Source organism: Myotis myotis, unplaced genomic scaffold (assembly GCF_014108235.1).
Source record: "Myotis myotis isolate mMyoMyo1 unplaced genomic scaffold, mMyoMyo1.p scaffold_m19_p_12, whole genome shotgun sequence".
Classification (NCBI taxonomy): domain Eukaryota; kingdom Metazoa; phylum Chordata; class Mammalia; order Chiroptera; family Vespertilionidae; genus Myotis; species Myotis myotis.
Window position 1 is genome coordinate 47051557 of NW_023416316.1, and position 20954 is coordinate 47072510.

The window sequence follows — 20954 nt, forward strand, 5'->3', positions numbered from 1 at the left end:
AATATACTTAAATAATTCTAAATTTGTAAAAAGATAGAATGGCAGCATAGAACATTTTCTGCATTATCTGTATAGATACTGATGTTAATAACTAATCCACAGGTTTTAATCTAGTTACACAACGTAAACTACATTTTAAAAAATATAGCATTAACCTGCTGGTGTGGCTCAGTGGTTGAGCATCGATCCAGGAACTAAGAGGTTGCTGGTTCGATTCCTGGTCAGAGCATATATCCAGGTTGTGGGCTCAATCCCCAGTAGGGGTGTGTGCCAGAGGCAGCCAATTGATGATGTTCCTCTCTCATTGATGTTTCTATCTCTCTATCCGTCTCCCTTCCTCTCTCTCTCTCTCTCTCTAAATAAAAACATATTTTTAAAGATAGCATTGCAGACAAATGGGCCCAGTGACATTAAGGAATGAGACTGACAAAAATCTCTTCCACCACTTGAACTTAAAGCCTGTGTTCTGTTAGTGTAGAGTCAGCACTGTGTAATTCTTGATCTGCATTGGAAACATTTATAAATGGAGGCTATTTCCAACAGGATATTTTGTATTGGGAATTTTGCTTATATTATACCTCATTAAACTCATTGTACTTTTCTCTTTCTGTAATGTCAGAAAAAAGGTACTTGCTTAACTAAAACACTAAAATATTTCCATAATGAAATTGTGTGTTGTGTCTTACTTGGTTTTCATGACTTTTAGAGATAAGGAGTATAGAATCAGAGAATCACTAGAAACAGGTAATAGTGTCCCCTTATTATTTGGTGGAGAATTATAAGGTTTTTAAGAGTATTCCTTGATTGTTGCTTGGCAATGGGAAGAGGAGAGAAGAATGAGAGAATAAATTAGGACTATTTTGAATCCTGTCAAGAATTCAGATAAATCAAGGGAAAAACAGAAAAAAGCCTACTTGCTTTTGTTATATTTGTGTATGTTTAAAGAGGGATCGTTTATTAGTTTGTTTTATAAAACGGTAAGTTTTCACAAATCTAACAGGGAACTTGGTGGTTTCTACTTTTAAACTATTCACCTCATCTTTACTTCCTGTATTCCAGACCTAATAGATGCTTGTTAGAATTTACTGTGTGGTCTAGAAGTCTTCAAAAACAGTCTTTATATTGTGTTTTCTAGGCAGAGGAAGAAGGTTATTTTGAAGCATTCAAAAACGAACTTGAAGCTTTCAAATCAAGAGTCAGACTTTATTCTCAATCACCAAGTTTTCAACCTATGACAGTTCAGAATCATGTTCTCCATTCTGATGTTGGATCTATAGGTTTATTAGAATCCTTACCACAGGTAAGTTGGAAAAGCAAATGTTTATTTATAAATGTATAGTTCACATAATTTTTGTTCTTTTAGACTATTCTTTCTTCTTATATGTAATATAGGTGTGGCCATTTTTTTAAATATGGTTTTTTATTTATTTCAGAGAGGAAGAAAGAGATAAAAATATCAATGATGAGAGAGAATCATTGATCAGCTGCCTCCTGCACACCTCCTACTGGGGATTGAGCCCGCAACCTAGGCATGTGCCCTGATAGGGAATCAATCTGTGACCTCCTGGTTCATAAGTTGCCACTCAACCATTAAGCCATGCAGGCCAGGCTAGGCGTGACCATTCTAAATATTCTTACCTCAGAAGAGAACATGGAGTTACATTTCATGCCATGTTTTGGCACTAAATCTCTTCCATGTCTTCGGTATTTAAAGAGACACCAAATTCTACTCTTTTAAAATAGAAGAGATGAGTTGTACCTAAGCACAACTTCAGGGCAAGTGTTAGCTATTGATCATTCTTAAGGGCAAGTGTTAGCTATTTATCATTTCAATCATAAACTTCTCAAGATAGCTCTGAGAAACATTTTTTTTGTGAGTAGATCTATACTGTTTAAGAATTTATTGAAGTGAATTAGGTTCAAAGCATACATCTAGTTGGCAACCAAGGTGTTGCATGAGTTTATTTAGTATTGCTAATTGTTGATGTTGCCTACCAGGTGTAACATTTTTAATCCACAATAACATAGCTTATGCTAAGCTGTTCTTTCTGATAATATAGGCCACTTGTTTGAGCTTCTGTGAAGTTGGCTGTTAGATCAACCATGTCACTAACATTTATGTCAAAAAGAAGAGGAGGTTAGACTCCCTATCTGCCTAGGATTGTGATTTTAAATTATCATTAGAAAGTTGATGCTCATTTTGACTTTAGTAGGATTTTAATTGAGCCCAGTAATCTCTCATTTCCAGGTCCCAAGATTTTAAGGCCAGCTTTAGCTTAAAGTTTAGTCTGTTGCCTACACAGTGAAAAGGAAATTCTCATTCAGAAGACAATGTGAGGAGAGTCCTGTGTTTATTTTTAAATTTCATAAAGCAGGTATTGAGATTTTCAATATCTTGACCTTATGTCTCTATAATTTTACCATTTCAGTTGTCACATGTATTGTAAAACAAAGGGACAATTTAGGAAAGCAATTGGTCACATTTAGGTCAGCCAAAAATGTTATTCTGAAGGATGGAAATAATCAGAATCTGACTTTTAAATAATTAGTTATGTTACCCATAGTTAAACAAGTAATATTCCCCCTTGATTTGTCCCATGAATTATCTCTTATTGCTGTTTAAATATAGTGATGATTTTCTCTTCATTTCCTTGAGCCCACAGGGAAATAGTCTTTCTAAGGTAATTTTATGACTAAGTCACTGTCAAGTTCAATGTAGAAACTTAAAATTAAGAAGTCACATAATGAATGTAAAGAAAAAAAATTTTTGAAGGATATCATTGATTCTAACATAAGAGGGAAAGATACATGTTAAAATATCATGAGATATTATATTACCCAAAAGTTACTTCCAGTTTGAGAGAAGTAAGTTCTTGTTCTATGTATCAAATAGCAACTAAGATCTGCTGCTAGGTATCCCTTGGCAGTAATTTTGACTGAGGACCTGGGCCTATACAATTTTGACAGTTTTGAATTGCTGACATTATCAGGGTTATTTAGATTTAATTCATCATGCTGGGAGAAGAGCATCCCAGTTTACTCCTTCTGAGGGAGAGAAGGGCTGGATAAGATTTCAGCACAGGACTGTCAACTGGTGAGGGAAATATGATGAGAGGCAACCTGTGGGGCTAAGTTGTCGGCTGAGAGAAGATTTGGAAGAAAAGCTTACCATAAAACACCCCATTTTTATTATATCAGTTTATAGGTTGCAAAACACTATTATATGTTGTTTCACTTAATGATCTCAAAAGCCCTATGATTCTTCTTCATTCATATTATGGATAAATAAACTGTGGAGAATTAAGTAATTTGCCTGAAGTCAATACAGTAAATGATAGAGCTAATATTCTAATCCTGGATTTCTATCCTACTTCACTGCTCATTCATCCATACCATAATTGTTGTTGAATCATATACAAGAATGGGAAGAACTGGTCATTGGGACAAGAGATATGTTGAGAACGTTACTAGATGAGAATATGGGGTAATCAGTGGAATTTAAGTATAGATTATGGTTAGGTGTACACAGTTCCTAGGAAGATGGGTTAGATGAGTTCTGGAGAAACTTCTTAGCCAACTCTCAAGGACAACTGGAGCCTGGTCTTAAAAGAGACTTCTGTTCTGAAGAACTTAGGAATTGGATCTTAGCATTCTATTTCTGTAGAGAGTGAGTAATGTAATGCGAGTATTAATAATTTTTATACAATTTAAACTTAGGTAACACTTTAGCTTTTAATTAAATATATTTTTATTGCTTTCAGAGAGGAAGGAAGAGGGAGAGAGAGTTAGAAACATCAATGACGAGAGTCATTGATCGGCTGCCTCGTGCATGCTCCCCACCAGGGACCTAGCCCGCAACCCAGGCATGCACCCTTGACCGGAATTGAACCTGGGACCCTTCTGCCACAGGCCGACACTCTATCCACTGAGCCAAACCGGCCAGGGCTAATTTCATTTTTTAGATTGATAACAATCTTGAGAAATAAGCCAAATATTTTTGTTTGAGTAAACTAAAACAAGGCCTCTTGATAAAGAAATATGTAATAGTTACTATTAGGCTTATCCTATATGCTAGCTTTTAATTCTATTAAGTTGTGATAAATTATTTTCTCTCTGAGGTTTGCATTAAGTGATAGAGGCAGGACTGGGGTTCAATGTTTAGTATTACACACCTCAGTCAGTTATTAGTGCCACTTCCTTCATAAAGACCTGATTGGGAATAATCCAACTTATGCTAGCTTTTTTACTTTTAAAGTAAAAAAATCACAAAGTATTGTATTTTTTTAACATGTATTTTTATTGATTTCAAAGAGCAAGGGAGAAGGAGAGAGATTTGGAAACATCAAAGATGAGAGAATCATTGATAGGCTGCCTCCTGCATGCCCCCTACTGGGGATTGAGCCCGCAACCCTGGCATGTGCCCTTTTTAAAAAATATATATTTTATTGATTTTTTACAGAGAGGAGGGGAGAGGGATAGAGAGTTAGAAATATCGACAAGAGAGAACCATTGATCAGCTGCCTCCTGCACACTCCCTACTGAGGATGTGCCTGCAACCAAGGTACATGCCCTTGACCAGAATCGAACCTGGGACCCTTCAGTCTGCAGGCCGATGCTCTATCCACTGAGCCAAACCGGTTAGGGCTGGCATGTGCCCTTGACCAGAATTGAACCCGGGACCCTTCAGTCCGTAGGCTGAAGCTCTATCCTCTGAGCCAAACCAGCTAGGGCCAAGTATTGTATTTTTACTTAGAGGATCTTTTGAAAACCTGCCTCCCTATGGGATAGGGAGGTTTGAGACATCTATCCCCTATTTGGACTATTTTCCTCACTGGTGTTTATTAAATTAAATCAATGAAACTAGGTGATAGGTAGTAAAACTTTTAAGTTGCTGGCAGATATTCAGAACAATTGAGTAGAGAAAATAGAGTTCTTGGGGAAGAATTATCTAAACTAGGTCTTAAGGGCTTATGTCACTATTCATTGTGCTTTAACACTCAGTGGTTTTATTTTTGCATTCATTGAATAAGGTTTTCTGTTTCTAGTTTTAGAAATGGACAAATAGAAGATTTATGAGTTGTTCTTATGTCTAAAAAATAACTAAAACCTAAATTAAACTGTTCTTTTACACAATTTTTAAAATATGAGTCTGAGTACCTCTCAAAAGAGTTAAGATTTCTCACTTCAGTTTGTTTTAACCTTTGAGAAACCAAAATAAACTCTGAAGATAGCTGTAGTTTTTACTCAGTATATACATTTTTCCTTATTCAAGTGTTGCATTTTTACTATCCTAATTAGATGATAATCTTCAAAATACATTTCTGATTTAAAGCCATTTATATTTTAAATTATCAATAGCTACATATAATTACAAGGAAGATGTAGCCTTGTATAATTAAATAATTAAAATTATACAGTTTTATTAAAAGAAAAAAAAGTATTTTTTACATTTGTATTTTTCATATACATCTTTTTGTCTTTAACATCTCTGGATTAAGTGGTAATAGTCTATTTCTTTCTTTCTCTTTATCTTGGGTTGACTTCAAAGTCTTTCTTGCCCACTCTCCTACACTGCAGAGAAAAACAGAATGTGTAGCTGAGTGTGTATGTGCATATACTGGCATAAACTAGTTATCATCTATTGTTTCTTCTCTATACTTTTCTTTTCAGAATCCAGATTATCTTCAGTATTCTATCAATACAGCTCTCTGCAGTTTAAACTCAGTGGTACATAAAGAAGATGATGAATCCAAAATGATGGACACTGTATAATTTGGTTAAGACTGCTGAGGCCAAGTACTATTTTGTTACAAGAAAGGAAGAACTTGGCTATTTTCTTGACACTTTTATGGGTGCTGCACTTTATTTTTGTTCGGTTTTTGATGGGAGGGGAAAAGAGTACTGAAATGTTTTGTAAAAATTTTTTTATGCGCTGCTAGATTTTTTTGTTTTGGTTCTTTTTCCTGAAGAGAGGAGTGGTACCATATGTTGCAAGAAGTCAAACTGGACTTTGTTTTTTTGCTACTAAATTTGCCTTTAATCTTATTGTTCTTAATTTTGGAATCAAAGTATGAAAATCTGCACAAATGCAATGTTTACAAGAACTGGTTGATTCTAGGAGGCATCTGCTACAGTCTCTTTTTACATGGATGTATACATGCCCTACTCTACAAAAATGATTAAAGATAAAAATGTCCTTGCATCCTACTGCTAATTTAGCTGTCACATCTGGTGTTTTATCATATTAAAAGCAATAAATCAGTAGTTGATAATCTACTTTACTAAATAAGCTTGGTGATACAAATTAAAACAGTCTTTCCCTTATAATAATCATATGTTTGTACTTTGGGCACCATCAGTTAGATTCTTGACCCTAATACCAAATTTATATAGATAATAAATTAACCCCTTAAGTATTCTCAAAACTGTATTCCTTAGAAGTTGATTTTACCCTGTTGACTTTTTTAATAGTAAGGGATATAGTGATTTAAAAAGTGAAAAAGCTAATATAGAGGGGTTTTTTTGTTTTGTTTTTTAATAAAACCAACTTCAAGCTCACTCTTAATTTCTTTACTTGACATAGTCTGGGACCTCTCAGGGAGCAAGTTTTAAAAGAATATTAATGGCCTGTAAGAACAAACAGGAAGAAAAATCTGATTTTTAAAATTAGGTTTATTGTTCATTTCACTCTGATGTAGCTAAGGACTTTTTTAAAAGGCAAGAGAAATCTTGTAGAGCTAACTGCCTCGAGTTGCCAACTATTTACTTCTACAAATTTGGTATTCCTTGTGGATAATGATAGCTTTTACTGCATTTGTCATTTCTCTCTCTAGCTCAGTTACCATAGAATGCTGCTGAGTTTTACTACTTCCAATATAATTCACTTCAAGTATGAGAGGATGTTTGGTGATTCATTTTATTTAGAATTAGATGATAGTGCTAATTATGCTATCATTATGTGAGGATTAATCTTCTGACTTATAGGAACATGAGCTTTGACTTGTATTGGGTATAGTCTTTGGTTCAATCCCATTGAGACTAGTAGCAAACATTTGGAAGATGACTGAGATTAGGTATACATGTCTCAACTTGTAAAACCAAATATTGCTAAGGGACCCATATGATGATCAGACCTGTAACCATGGCCTCATTTGCACCTTGTTTTTACTAACTGAGGTGATAAGGCACTTAGTACCCATAGAAATGGACTGGAATTATTGAATCATACTTATGTAACATCACAATCTTACCGGTTTTCCAAATAAAACTCTTTTGTGCTTTTGATATAAAGATATGCTCTATAATAAAATGTTTGATTAACTTATATGGTAGTATTCATCAGCCTGTACATTTTTTAAAAAATTTTTTTTACCAATGTCCTAGTTACAGAAGTTTTTTATTTTGTATTATTTTTCTGTTCTGGAGCAACCTCTTATTCTTCCCTTCTTATCAAATAGAGAATAATGTACACAGGAGTAACATCCCAATTTCACAGAAATGATACTTGAACCATTACTCTGTTCCTCAACTTCACTTTCCCTCTTCACTTGCCTATAAGCATCCAAATTGTTTTAAATTTCATTTTGCCTTTTTTAAGTTCAAGGTAATGACTAGACTGGAAGGAGAGATATTATCAAAGAACTGAGTAAACAATGCTTGAAGGTTGTTTTTTTTTCTAAAACAGGTATTATTGAAGAGCTTTTTAAAAGCTATAGTTTTTACTTTCAAAGGGTAGTGTGTTCTATGTTTTGAGTGTGAAGGTGTGATTGAATTTATTTTAGGAGCCACTGACTGATGGCATGATTTGCACTTAAAAACTATAATCTTTACATATTGAACAGTAAATTGACATCCTTTTCTTTTTTCTTTAGTACTAAGAACTAACTCCTATTAAGAGAAAATGTTGGCTTTTCTGTTTCTTAAGAAATAGTAAGAGTATAGTAGACAAAGGGATAATGTGTATTTCAGGTTGGACAGTTTTCTTTTGACACAAACCATGGAAAGTACAAAGATGAGTGAAACATCTTTGACATCAAAACATCCATCTAGGCCCTCGCCAATTTGGCTCAGCAGATAAAGTGTAGAGTCTCAGGTTCAATTCTGGTCAAGAGTACATGTCGGGGTTGTGGGCTCAATCCCCAGTTGGGGGTGTGCTGAAGACAGCCAATCAATGATTCATTGTTGATATTTATATCTTTCTCTCCTCCCTCCTGCTCTGAAATCAATAAAGAGATATTTTAAAAAAACATATCCATCAAGGATTCTTGTTTCATTTGATAAAATTAATATTCTAATAAAAGATTTCAAAAAAAATAACTATCACTCCATTTATTCTCTGTTAACTCATTTAACATAGGTAAGTTTTGCCACAATAGTAGTGGAGATAATACTGATTTAAAATTATTCTCTAGGAGAGACAGATGGGTAACATTTTCATCCAATTATACTATTAGTATCCAATTATATCATTAGTGGGTTCTTTCAAGTTTTGCCTAATAAGCTTATGATCTATACCTTAAGGAAAATCTTTCAGATTAGCATTCCTATTGCTCTTTTATTTTTATTTTTTTTTAATATATTTTATTGATTTTTTACAGAGAGGAAGGGAGAGAGATAGAGAGTTAGAAACATCAATGAGAGAGAAACATCGATCAGCTGCCTCCTGCACATCTCCCACTGGGGATGTGCCCACAACCAAGGTACATGCCCTTGACCGGAATCGAACCCGGGACCTTTCAGTCTGCAGGCTGACGCTCTATCCACTGAGCCAAACCGGTTTTGGCGCCTATTGCTCTTTTAAAAGTGAATTAACATGCTGCCCAAAGAACATGAATCTAGTAAGTAGATTTTCTTACAGAATGAAAAGTTGATTGTAGGTTTAGACCAAGTGATCCTGAAGTTTTTTTCAGAAAAAAAAAAAAAGATGTCAATTTACTGTTCTCAAAGTCAGTCATGTATCTCAGTTCTTAAATTGATGTGGAACAGAAATGTACTTGGCTGGGTTCCGGCTAGGCTTTTTCTTTTTTGGTAGGGGAAGAGGCTTTTTAATTTCAATTTTGCCTCTATATCATACATGTTTTATTAAGTTCCAACAGTTCTATGCATCCATTTCCCATCTATAATGTACATGTATGTACTGTTTCACAGGTCTGAAAAGTATTTGCTTGCTACATAAGCTAATGGGAGGATACAAAGGTGAATAAAGGTTGATTAAAATTGCTACAACCATTCTCATAAGTCTTAAGTAATTAGACTTGAAGTTAGATCTTTTCTAAATAAGAAAATAAAGGTTCCTAGATCTTTCTCTTGTTTTTCTAAACAGCATGGTTCTTCATGCTATTTACTCTTCAAACATTTATTTAGAGTCCATTGGTGAAATATGACACATCACCAGATTGATTTACACTTTGATAAAATCCTTCCAAAGTGCAGCGTGGCATGACAGATTAACTTTACTCGATGCTATATCCTATCTAATAAAGCGGTAATATGCAAATTGACCATCACTCCAACACACAACATGGCCGCCCCCATGTAGACACAGATGGCCGGCAGGGGAGGGCAGTTGGGAGGGACCAGGCCTACAGGGGAGGGCAGTTGGGGAGACCAGGCCTGCAGGGGAGGGCAGTTAGGGGAGACCAGGCCTGCAGGGGAGGGCAGTTAGGGGCGACCAGGCCTGCAGGGGAGGGAAGTTAGGGGTGACCAGGCCAGTAAGGGAGGGCAGTTGGGGGTGACCAGGCCTGCAGGGGAGTGGTTAGGGGGTGATCAGGCTGGCAAGCAGGTGTGGTTAGGGGCAATCAGGCAGGCAGGCAGGCGAGTGGTTGGGAGTCAGCAGTCCTGGATTGTGAGAGGAATCCCAGATTGGAGAGGGTGCAGGCTGGGCTGAGGGACATATACACCCTCCCCCCATATACAAATTTCGTGCACCAGGCCTCTAGTATACATATAGAAAAACATCTGACCTTTAGTGGGCTTTTTTTATACATATAAATTTTTATTAATTTCAGAGAAGAAGGGAGAAGGAGACATAGAAACATCAACAATGAGAGAATCATTGATCTGCTGCCTCCTGCACACCCCCTACTGGGGATGGAGTCTGCAACCCAGGCATGTGCCCTGACTGGGAATTGAACCGTGCATTACCTCTTGGTTCATAGGTCAATGCTGGGCTAGTGAGCTTTCTTTAAAAAAAAGGCAGATTGAGTAGGTCATGAACACTACAGAATACATCAGCTTTTCCCAAAAGCTTTAAGCACAGCTAGACTTCATTTTGAATGGATTTAAATATTTTTAAACTGTAACTTCTAAAAATCACAATCTTGGATTGTGAAGACAAGAAAGCTGTTTCTGCAGTTTACTAGTGTCTGGGAATATTTTCTTTTGTCAATGAGAAGACACAACTTATAAACATGTTTTAAAATATAAATTTAGCCCAGCTGGTGTGGTTCAGTGGTTGAGCGTCAGCCTATGAAGCAGGAGGTCACAGTTCAATTCCCGGTCAGGGTACATGCCCAGGTTATGGGTTTGATTCCCAGAAGGGGGTGTGCAGGAGGCAGCCAATGGGTGATTCTCTCTCATCATTGATGTTTCTATCTCTCCCTCTCCCTCTCTGAAATCAATAAAAAAATGTTTCAAAAACACAAATTTATTCTTGCTAGTAGTTGCAAGTATTACAAAAGTTTAATCTGAGGTCTGTAATTAGCATGACTTGTTTTTAACATAGGTAGATTTTGCCACAGTGAGTTCAAAATACTTTGCTGGAATGCCGTTATGAATAGCTGTGTGTGTGTGGGGGGGGGGGGGGGGGGGGTTAGCTATGGGCTGGGGTTTAGGAATTTAAGCCAGTATTTAACCTATTTCAAATGGAATTGAGGAATAAATTTTCTGATGGTATTAATTGCCAATGCCCATTTCCCACAACACACTTTGCTTATATATTTTGCACCAAAATAACTATGGTACTCCAAAAAATAGGGTAATGGGGTTAAGTACTGTTCTCATTATCCTTTAAGACATAGTAGCCTCTAGCCATGGGCATTCAGCTCCAAATATTTCCATATGGCACATAAATCATAATGTCATTACAGCATAATTTTTTTTATGCATGCGCTCCTCAGCCATGATCTTCTTCATCAAAATTGTCTATGACAGTGGTCGCCAACCTTTCGGACCTCACTGACCACCAGTGGTCCGGGACCACCCGTTGGAGATTGCTGGTCTATGATATTAACTCAGCATAAAACAAGTTCTTTTTGTTTGCTTTAATAAAGAAAGAAACAATAATGCAAGTGTTTTATATAAAATAAAGCAATGGCTATATGTGCAAAACTTCAGGTTTGGTGTTTTGGGAAGGGGGAGGGAATGGTGACAGGGAAGAAGAGTCCTTTATTTCATAACCATGTTCTTCTGTCTTTTTTATTCCAAATCTCCTAAGGGTGTCAAGAAGGCCAGTATGACTGCAATACTTTATAGCATGAGGCAAAGTATAACATGAAATGAAAGCAGCCTATGTATTGCTTTAAGACAGTTATTAGAAACCACTCACTAATTCAGAAGCCAGTGAGTCATCAGGGCATGAGAATGGAAGGTGGGAAGGAGTGGGCCCTGTGAACTACCAAAGACATAGTGGTACCCACATTTCTAAAATGGGACTGTGTTCTGTGCCTTAATACTAACGTATGCCTGATAACCTGGTGATAATTCATAGTTCAGTAGTTTACAATATTTTTAGAAAGCACATAATAGTAACAAATAAGACATTATAGAAAGTTTTACAAAGAACAGATTGTTTACTGTAATCCTTTTTAAAAGCGTTGGTCCATTTTGAAAGATCAAATTGAGTTTTAAAAAATCAAAAGGAAAAGTTTTTTCTCCCCACAAAATACATAAGAACCACTTATTGGCATTTGAATTGAATTTTAAGTGCCTAGAATAAAACAAAACATATTTTCTGTTAATAACAGCTTGTACAAGGACTTGTTTCATTTGATTTGGCACCAAGCAAAGTCAGAGTAAATATGCCACTGAAGATAGTCGAGTTTCTCCCCCTCTCGTATTGCTCCACTCCTCCTACCAGACCACAGTACATCAGCAGGCATCCTTGTTGCCCCAGTAAGGAATCAAATCATTTTTATTTTTTAAAACAGCTGCTTAGGTTACACTCATCGGCAAAGTTCTTTACCCTTAAGATAGAACAGCAGTGAATGCTAGGAATAAACTCCTTCAGCAAACTCGATTAGTTTCCTCGTCCTGGCTTCCCTTTCATTGCCATACCAGTTAATTATGATTGCTGTATTTGTCAAGGGAATTTTCCCCAGGCAAACTGTGATCTGTTTCCCAGTGACAGCGCATGCTTACTTTACCTAGTGCCATGGGTGTGTGTTTTTAATTCTTTTTTTTTTTTCTACTTGAATGTTACTCATCAAGGCAGATCAGACATTTTGATTAAAAAGAGAAACTGGCAAGTAGATCCAAAAGCACATCTCTTAACCAAAGTAACGTCTGAAAACATAGGTCTTTACATTTTCCTTTGAAAAGTCAACTCCAGTCTTTTTGCAGGACTTATGTCAATTTCTAATATAAATACTTACCTATATGCTAACTGATACATTTTTATACCAAATTGAAAATTCTGAGTAACTTGAAAGTACATTTAACAACAAAATAAATACATCATATATGGCGAGCTTATAAATTTCTTCGTGTAGAGGCAACAGTGAATTTGCATCCTGCATCTAGTCTGTAAATCCAGTTGCTTTTTTTCTGGAATTTTATAGACACACTGTACCACAACACTGTGTCCCGCGGAGCTAGGTATGGCTTTTTTGGCATCACTCTCAGCAAAAGCCTCTGATGAGACTTTTCCCAAATGACATGGAATTTTTTTCTTTACTTTTCCAGAAAAATAAGGAAACTTTATTAACCACTTAATCTTCTGAACAAACGTTAGAGTGCAACCGGTTGCTCTTTTAATTATGCCCTAAACGACTTTTCAGAAGTTCTGTTAGACATCTCTGATGTTTTCGAATTGCACACCCATAGAAGATAACTGGATAAAACGTACTAGATGATGTCAAAAGACAAATCTTAGTATTTGGCACATCTTAATTTCCAGAATAAAATCAGCAGAAATGAACTAATATAATTTTTTAAGAATTCATACACGTCCAAGTCTTAGGACAAGGAGCTTCTGAATGCACAGATAAGGAGCTTCTGCTCATCTTACTAGTTACACCGGCTTTTCCTCAAGGAGTAACTGATGATTTCTGGTTTATTTGTGGCACTTTTGTTTGTAGGAAGGCATATACATCGGGCCAGATCTTGTTGGTTTCGGTTCCGGAGAATGTTTCCAACACTCCTTTTTTCCTAAAGGTGACAAAACCAAAAACAAGTCTGAGTCTTCCTCATAAACTCTTTCAAAGTGATTCTTAAAGACTAGAGGGCCCTAACTGGTTTGGCTCAGTGGATAGAGCATTGGCCTGCGGACTCAAGGGTCCCAGGTTCGATTCCAGTCAAGGGCATGTACCTTGGTTATGGGCACATCCCCAGTGGGGGGTGTGCAGGAGGCAGCTGATTGATGTTTCTCTCTCATCAATGTTTCTAACTCTCTATCTCTCTCCCTTCCTCTCTGTAAAAAATCAATAAAATACATTTTTTTAAAAAATAAAGACTAGTGCAGGAATTCGTGCATAGGTGGGGTCCGGACGGCCCAGCCCAATCGGCCCCAGGACACAGGAGGTTGGCTGGCCAGCCCCACCCACAATTGGGGTGGGGAGGGCCAGCCATGGGGAGGGGCCGTGGGTGGTTGGCCGGCTGGCCCCACCCCCTGGTCAAATTCCCCGGTTGAACTGCCGGTCAAAGGGACAATTTGCATATTAGCCTTTTGTTATATAGGATGATGATGTGGATGTGGTCTCCATAAGTGTAGGTTTGTGTGATCAACGGAGAGAGGCATTTGGCTGGGCATTGGGAAACCTGGGTTTTGGTTTCACTTGTGTCCTCTGGCTTATGGAAATGGACACAAGATTCCAGGGGGATTATCCCCACTTCCCAGCTTCAAGGATGGACAAGATGAACTCATCAGTGCCAACTCTAGGACTTCTGTTGTCCAAGAGGCTCTCTTTTCTGCTGGGGTAGCTGAACTGGTAGGAGGTTAAGTGTGGTAAGCAGGAGTTGAGGGACTTACACAGGGACAGCCCACCTGAGATTGAGGCCAACACAGGAAAATGGAGCTGAAAGTGACAAGGCCGAGAACACTGAACAAGCTGGACTCAGTATTCACCTTTGGACATTTTAGTTACAGGACCAATAAGTTTCCCTTTTGCTTAGACTAGTGTGAATTAGGTCCCTGATTGGTATAAGTACATTTTATGATAAATACCATTTACCCAGCTCTCTGCCTCACCCACAGATAGAAGGTGAGGGTTTCTTGGGTTTTGGCAGGGTAAATAATAGCTAACACTGAGTGATTTAATAGTGCCAGGGCTGCCGTAAGTCTTTACGTGGATTCTCTCACTTAATTCCCTTAATGACCCTACAAAGGAGGTACTATTTAATATTGCCCTGATTTTACAAATGAAAAATTTGTGGCATAGAGGTTGAATCCCTTGCCCAGGGCCCCAGTGCTGGCAATCTGCAGAGCCAGCCTCATTACACAAATCACAAAATTACAGTAACAGCTACTGTAGAAAGTGGATTGCCAACTCCCTTATAATTTTAACCTCCAGAAATAGCTATTAAAACAGTGTGCAGACTATTATTTTAGTTTCACTGCATACTTTCTCTCTTATAACAACAACAATAGCTGATCATTATAAAGTGCTTACTATGTGTCAGAAATAATTCTAAGAGTTACATATATGAACTCAATCTTTCAGCCTTCTATTCTAACCCCCATTTTGCAGAGGAGAAAACAGGTTAAGACCAAGATAATAAATGAGGAGCTGGGATTTGAACTTAGTCTGGCTCCAGAGTCTGTGTCCTAAACACAACACTGTTCTGTCCTGACAACTGTCATTATTAAGTAAGTGAATGAATAAAAGGAGAGGGGATGGGTGAGCAAGGAAACTGGATTGTTTCTTAGCCTGAGTCAAATATTATTTAGTATAGATCCCATATTCTGCTGTGGAAGTCTCTGAAGAGCAATCAAAACTATGTTAGAATATAAGCTTTTAGCCAGGCTGGTGTGGCTCAGTGGTTGAGTGTCAACCTATGAAACAAGGGTCACGGTTTGATTCCCGATCAGGGCACATGCCTGGGTTTCGGGCTCAATCCCCAGTGTGGGGCATGCAGGAGACAGCCAACCGATGATTCGCTCTTATCATTGATGTTTCTCTCTCTCTCCCTCTTCCTTCCTCTCTGAAATCAATAAACATATATTAAAAAATTTTTAAAGAGAATATAAGCTTTTAAAGATGATTAACCAAATAAATGATCTGAGAATTGGTTGCCATTTGAGTCTTCTGTCCTATTAGGCACAGGAAGTGGATATTATTGGGGCTGCTTCCCCAGCATTCATTCCAGCCCTCCCTCCACCAGACTGCAGAATCTGGGTGAGACTGACCCACTCGAAGCTCCAGGTGTGGGAGTCATTCCCAGTGATTGCTTCAGGAATGGGCAGAAACCTAGGCCACCAGCAGTTAGTGCAGGGCATTCTCTGACCACAGTGGCTGTTCCAGTGGGTCCAGCCTGCATGACACTTGGGGCTTGTGTTCACTGGAGGAAAGGTGACCCCTCAGCCCTTCAGGAAAGGGCTGTTCCTGGCAACTGTCGAAGCCAATACAAAGCTGAGAGAATGGCAAAACTGGTCAAACTGAAGCGTGACGGAAGCCCAGCCTACCATGTGGACTTCTCTATTACACACGCTAGTGCACTGCCTGTGTGGTCTGATTTGAACTGGATCTTCTGATGTTTTAACATTTTAGCTGTAAAGCATGGACGATGGAAAACTGCCTTGGTGCCTGATCGTGCAAGAGAAGTTCTGAACAGCGACAGACTCACTGGTAGTATTCCAAGACTGGCTCTGTCTGAGCTTCGTAAGCCTTCAGTCTCTTGGCAACCGTCTCCGGTTTATCGTCCTCACGCTGCACGAGAGGCTCCCCAGTCAGATCGTCGATGCCCTAAATGGGAGTCAGGACACGCCGGTATCAAACATTTTTATAAGCAGTTCTAGGACTTTTCAACAGATTTCTTCTCTGTGCAAACACCAAGCACACAAATGTACTTTTAAACGAACGGAATCAAATCCAAACCCTGAACCCTGATCACTGCAGCACAGAGCCACGTCAGTCACTTCCTTAGAGTAAAAGGTTTTCTAAGCAGCCTCTAAATAATGTCATGTTGTGGACGAAAAAGAGGTCTTACAGAAAGTACCCTCACAGGGTGGCCCGATCATAAATTCCTAACTGGGCAGGTCACAGTGGGTAGTCATGCCCCAGGCGTATGACTTCTTTAGGAAAAGGTTTATCTTAGCCTTAAGTAAGCCCTGTCCATTGTTTCTGGGCATCTAGGTGACACACCTTTGAAATGACTCTTTCAGACCCCTCAGAAGCCACCTTCAAGAGAACATATAATCTTGTTAACTATCCTGTAATCCAATTCCCACCTTCCTGATGTTCCCTCCTTAATTCCAAATGCATGAAAGAAGCTGCCAACTGCCATTCTGGGGAGCATTTTTTCTCAGCCTGTTGGGATCTTGTTTCCAGGCGTATCCTGTTTGGCTCAAATTTTTATAGACATTCTGTGTAGGTTTGGGCGTTCTTATGTTGACCTAAATAAGCCAAGGTGTCGCTAATCCCTATTGCCCCAACTCCTAACACACCCCCTGACACAGAGTAGAAAATCAGTAAATGCTTTCGAAGGATTAATAAACCCCTGTCACTCCTGGGACACCTCTACTAACAACCTGAGTGGACCAGACAAGGACTACACCAGAACCTGAGACTGTACCCTTAGGAGTTTGGGGCAGGAAGGATTTTCCAAGGTCATAAAACTTCTGCCTGTGAGTGCAAGAGGCCTTGGGGACTGCTATGTGGAAGGCCGGTTCCACCGCAACTACTCACCACAGTTTTGGGAGGGTTGAATTCGATGTTGTAGACTCGGCCACTGGCCGGATGAATCCAGCGAGCTGTGAGGCGCTGCTTAATGACCTCAAAGGGCACCTTCAGATTAATCACGGTGTCTATTTTATAAACTTTATCCAGGGCTTTTGCCTGAGGAAGAGTCCTTGGGAAACCTTTACACACACACACACACACACACACACACAAGAGAAGGAAGAAAGGGAGGGAAGAAGGAAGAGAATGAATAAATGTTGAGCAATCTGAACAGAAGCAGTAACACCAGCCAAGTGGAGCACAGCTGTAGGGCAACTGTGATAATTTCATGTGTTGACTTGATTGGGCCACGGGTGCCCAGATATTTGGTCAAACATTATTTTGGGTGTGTCTGTGAGAGCGTTTTGGATGAGAGTAACATGTAGATCAGTAGACTGAGTAAGGCAGATTTTTCTCCCTAATATGCGTGGGCCTCATCTAATCCACTGAAGGTCTGAATAGAACAAAAGGGCTTACCCTCCCCTGAATAAAGAGGGAGGTGGGACGTGGGCTTTCTCCTGCCTTCAGACTGAAACTGACACAGCTCTTCCTGGGGCTCGAGCCTGCTGGCCTTCAGACTGGAAGCCCTCCTGCACCCCCAATTTACCAGCTCACCCTGAAGATCCTAGGACTTGTCAGCCTCCGTGATCATGTGCGCCCGTTGCTTACAATTAATGCCTCCTCTCTCCCCCTCTCTCTCTTCAGAAACTAAAAATCAACCCATTCAGCACACCTCTGCCAGTTCACAGCTGATTTTAAGTTACCCTCCAACTTTCCTGGCTTTCCTGCGTGGTAAACCTCCCTTGCCATAAAATATTCTTAAAAGAGGGGAAGGAACTAAAGTCACATCTGAAGGGACCTTAGGAATCATGCAGTCCACAGCCCTCCCATGCAGATAAAGAAGCAGGCCCAGAGAAGGCGACAGGCCGAGGCCTCAGGGTGAGCAGTGGCAGAACTCGGGCTCTCTGCCCACAATCCATGAGGTCTCTGCAGCCCATGAAATGCTTGTTCTGCTGCCCGCACTCATTCTGGGCAGCTGAAATGCTAGTGACGCGTCACTTACCATCCAAGAGCCAGTTATACTGGGTGAGGTTTTTCAGCTCATGCAAGGCCAGCCGAGTCATGATATCATCTGGGATGAGCTTCCCTTGTTCAATGAAAGTCTTGGCTAACACACCAATTTCTACAGCAGAATGAGGGGGGGAGAGCAAATCAGCAACTTACACGATCACAAAAGTGAAAAGACAACCCACTGAATGGAAGAGCGTTTTTATAAATCATGGATCTGATAACTTGTATTTAGAATATCTAAAGAATTCTTACACCCTACACGTGGTCGGCAAACCGCGGCTCGCGAGCCACATGCAGCTCTTTGGCCCCTTCAGTGTGGCTCATCCACAAAATACCACGTGCAGTATTGAAATTTTGTAGCCCATGCGCAGAAGTCGGTATTTTGTGGAAGAGCTGGTATTTTGTGGAAGAGCCACACTGAAGGGGCCAAAGAGCCGCATGTGGCTCGCGAGCCGCGATTTGCCGACCACTGCCCTAGCCAGTTTGGCTCAGTGGATAGAGCACTGGCTTGCAGACTGAAGGGTCCTGGGTTCCATTCCAGTCAAGGGCACATGCCAGGGTTGCGGACTCGATCCCCAGTAAGGGGCGTGCAGGAGGCAGCTGATCATGATTCTCTCTCATCATTGATATTTCTATCTCTCTCCCTCGCCCTTCCTCTCTGAAATCAATAAAAATACTTTTTTAAAAAGAATTCTTACAACTCAACAATAAAAGGAGAACCCACTTTTAAAAATGGGCAAAGGATATGAATACAAAAAGTAGATATATAAATAGCCAATAAGCACATTAATAAATGCTCAACATCATTAATCATTAGGGAAATAACAAATGGTAATCACAATGAGATACCACTTCACACTCACTAGAATGGCTATAATCAGAAAGATAAATAAAAAGTGTTGGCAAGAATGTTGAGAAATTGAAACCCTCATATATTGCTGGTAGAATTCTAAATGGTGTAGCCAATTTGGAAAATAGTATGGCAGTTTTTCAAAAGGTTAAACAGTTACCTTATGACCTAGTAATTCCACTACCACGTATATATACAAGAGAAATAAAAACACGTGTCCACACAAAACTTATATATGAATGTTCATAGCAACACTATTCACAATAGCCAAAAAGTAGAAACGACCAAATGTCCATCAAGCAATGAATGGATAAGTAAAATGTGGCATATCCATACAAAATTTTATTATTCAGCCATAAAAAGATGTGAAGTACTGATACATGTTATAAAGTGTGTGAACTTTGAAAACATGCTAAGTGACACAAAAGACACATATTGTATCATTCCATTTATATGAAATGGTCACAATAGCCAAATCTATGAAACAGAAGGAAGATTAGTGGTTGTGTAGGGCTGGGAGCATTAGAGAAAAATGCAGAATGACTGCTAATGGGAATAGATTTTCTTTTTAAGGTGGTAAAAATGTTCTAAAATTGCTTGTGGTGATGGTTGCACAACTCTGAATGTAATATGAAACACTGAACCATATATTTTAAGAGGGTTAACTTTACTATTTGCGAATTATATCAATAACGTGTAGGTTGTTGTTTTTTTAAAATGAAGGATAAAAAATGCTCGGTAAGCAAAACAAAAAGCCATTCGTAATTCCACCACTACTCAGAGATAATTATTGTTAAAACTAATAATATAAAAACCTCTAAATATTTTGTTTTGTGAAAAAATAGTCCCATGCATAGTCTAATAGTCTTTTTCATTTATTACTAACAACTCTCTCATCAATAAACATTTGTGTACAATAGTTATTAAAATCTAAAGCCTGTAATGCTCCCATTAGAGTTTATTTAAAAGAAAAAAAAATATTCAACTCTCTATGTCAAGGTTCAAGTTAATTATATTTCAAATTTTTACCCCCTCCCAAAATTAAATGCAAGGAATCTTGTCCAGCATATTCTTTGAACAATTGGTTACATATATTCCCTTGATTTCCTATTATTTAATATTGTATCTGAACAGACTCATAAAAATACTATTTCTTTTTGGATTCAAAAATTAACAAATTTGGGCCCTACTCGGTTTGGCTCAGTGGATGGAGTGTTGGCCTGTGGACTGAAGGGTCCCGGGTTCGATTCCGGTCAAGGGCACGTACCTTGGTTGCAGGCTCCACTGGGGCCCTGGTTGGGGAGCGTGCAGGAGGCAAACATCTCTCTCACATCGGTGTTTCCCTCTCTGTGTCTCTCCCCCTCCCTTCCCCTCTCTTTAAAAGTTGATTATCCAAAATAAACTAATTTTCTACAAAAAGTATACACAAATAAAAACAGAAAAGGAAGGTTAGAGGAAAATAGGGAAGGTTAAAACCAACTTTTGATTTTAAGGATAATAATCAGGAATTCTAAAACATACAGACATCAGTCTGAGAAATAAGTGTTAGCATTATATAAAAAGCCATTTTTAATTCTACATCTCCTTTTAAAGTTTGGTCATTCTTATAACATCCAAACCAACCACACCTCAAATCTGAATTTGTTTGGAAAAATAAATAAATAAAATAAATAGACAATCTGTTTGGTCAGCTATGAAGAACAAAAAAGGGCCTGGCCAACCTGTGAATAACAGTTGCTTTTTACATGTGCCAAGGGCTACAGAGAATTAACCTAGTTCCTGCCAAAATTACTTTTAGCAAAGTACATAAAAGTTCATTTTTAAAACATGTCAAAAGAGCCCTAGACGGTTTGGTTCAATGGATAGAGCGTCAGCCTGTGGGCTAAAGGGTCCCAGGTTCCATTCCAGTCAAAGGCATATGCCTAGGCTGTGGGCTCCAT

The 20954-nt window shown here is 38.7% G+C and overlaps 2 protein-coding genes across 8 annotated transcripts in view; one reads left to right on the top strand and one right to left on the bottom strand.

Moving 5' to 3' along the window:
* The window catches only part of CDC37L1 (cell division cycle 37 like 1), a 46806-nt gene that overhangs the window by 21981 nt on the left and 3871 nt on the right, over positions 1-20954 (top strand). For 2 of the 5 annotated variants that reach the window (XM_036331029.1, XM_036331033.1), the window contains 2 exons: positions 1136-1300; positions 5671-7324. In XM_036331029.1, coding sequence (XP_036186922.1) covers positions 1136-1300; positions 5671-5772 — 267 coding nt within the window. In that variant the 3' untranslated portion in view covers positions 5773-7324. Of the gene's footprint in view, positions 1-1135; positions 1301-2248; positions 3751-5670; positions 7325-15923; positions 16066-20954 lie in introns of those variants that run through there. The other 3 variants (XM_036331032.1, XM_036331030.1, XM_036331031.1) reach the window with 3 other exon arrangements.
* The window catches only part of AK3 (adenylate kinase 3), a 37423-nt gene that overhangs the window by 10203 nt on the left and 6266 nt on the right, over positions 1-20954 (bottom strand). Inside the window, exons 2-6 of one of the 3 annotated variants that reach the window (XM_036331035.1) lie at positions 18157-18276; positions 17061-17233; positions 16000-16118; positions 13226-13365; positions 7677-8215 (exon numbers count right to left, since the gene is read on the bottom strand). In XM_036331035.1, the coding sequence (XP_036186928.1) occupies positions 13245-13365; positions 16000-16118; positions 17061-17233; positions 18157-18276 (533 nt within the window). In that variant the 3' untranslated portion in view covers positions 7677-8215; positions 13226-13244. Of the gene's footprint in view, positions 1-7676; positions 8216-13225; positions 13366-15999; positions 16119-17060; positions 17234-18156; positions 18277-20954 lie in introns of those variants that run through there. The other 2 variants (XM_036331034.1, XM_036331036.1) reach the window with 2 other exon arrangements.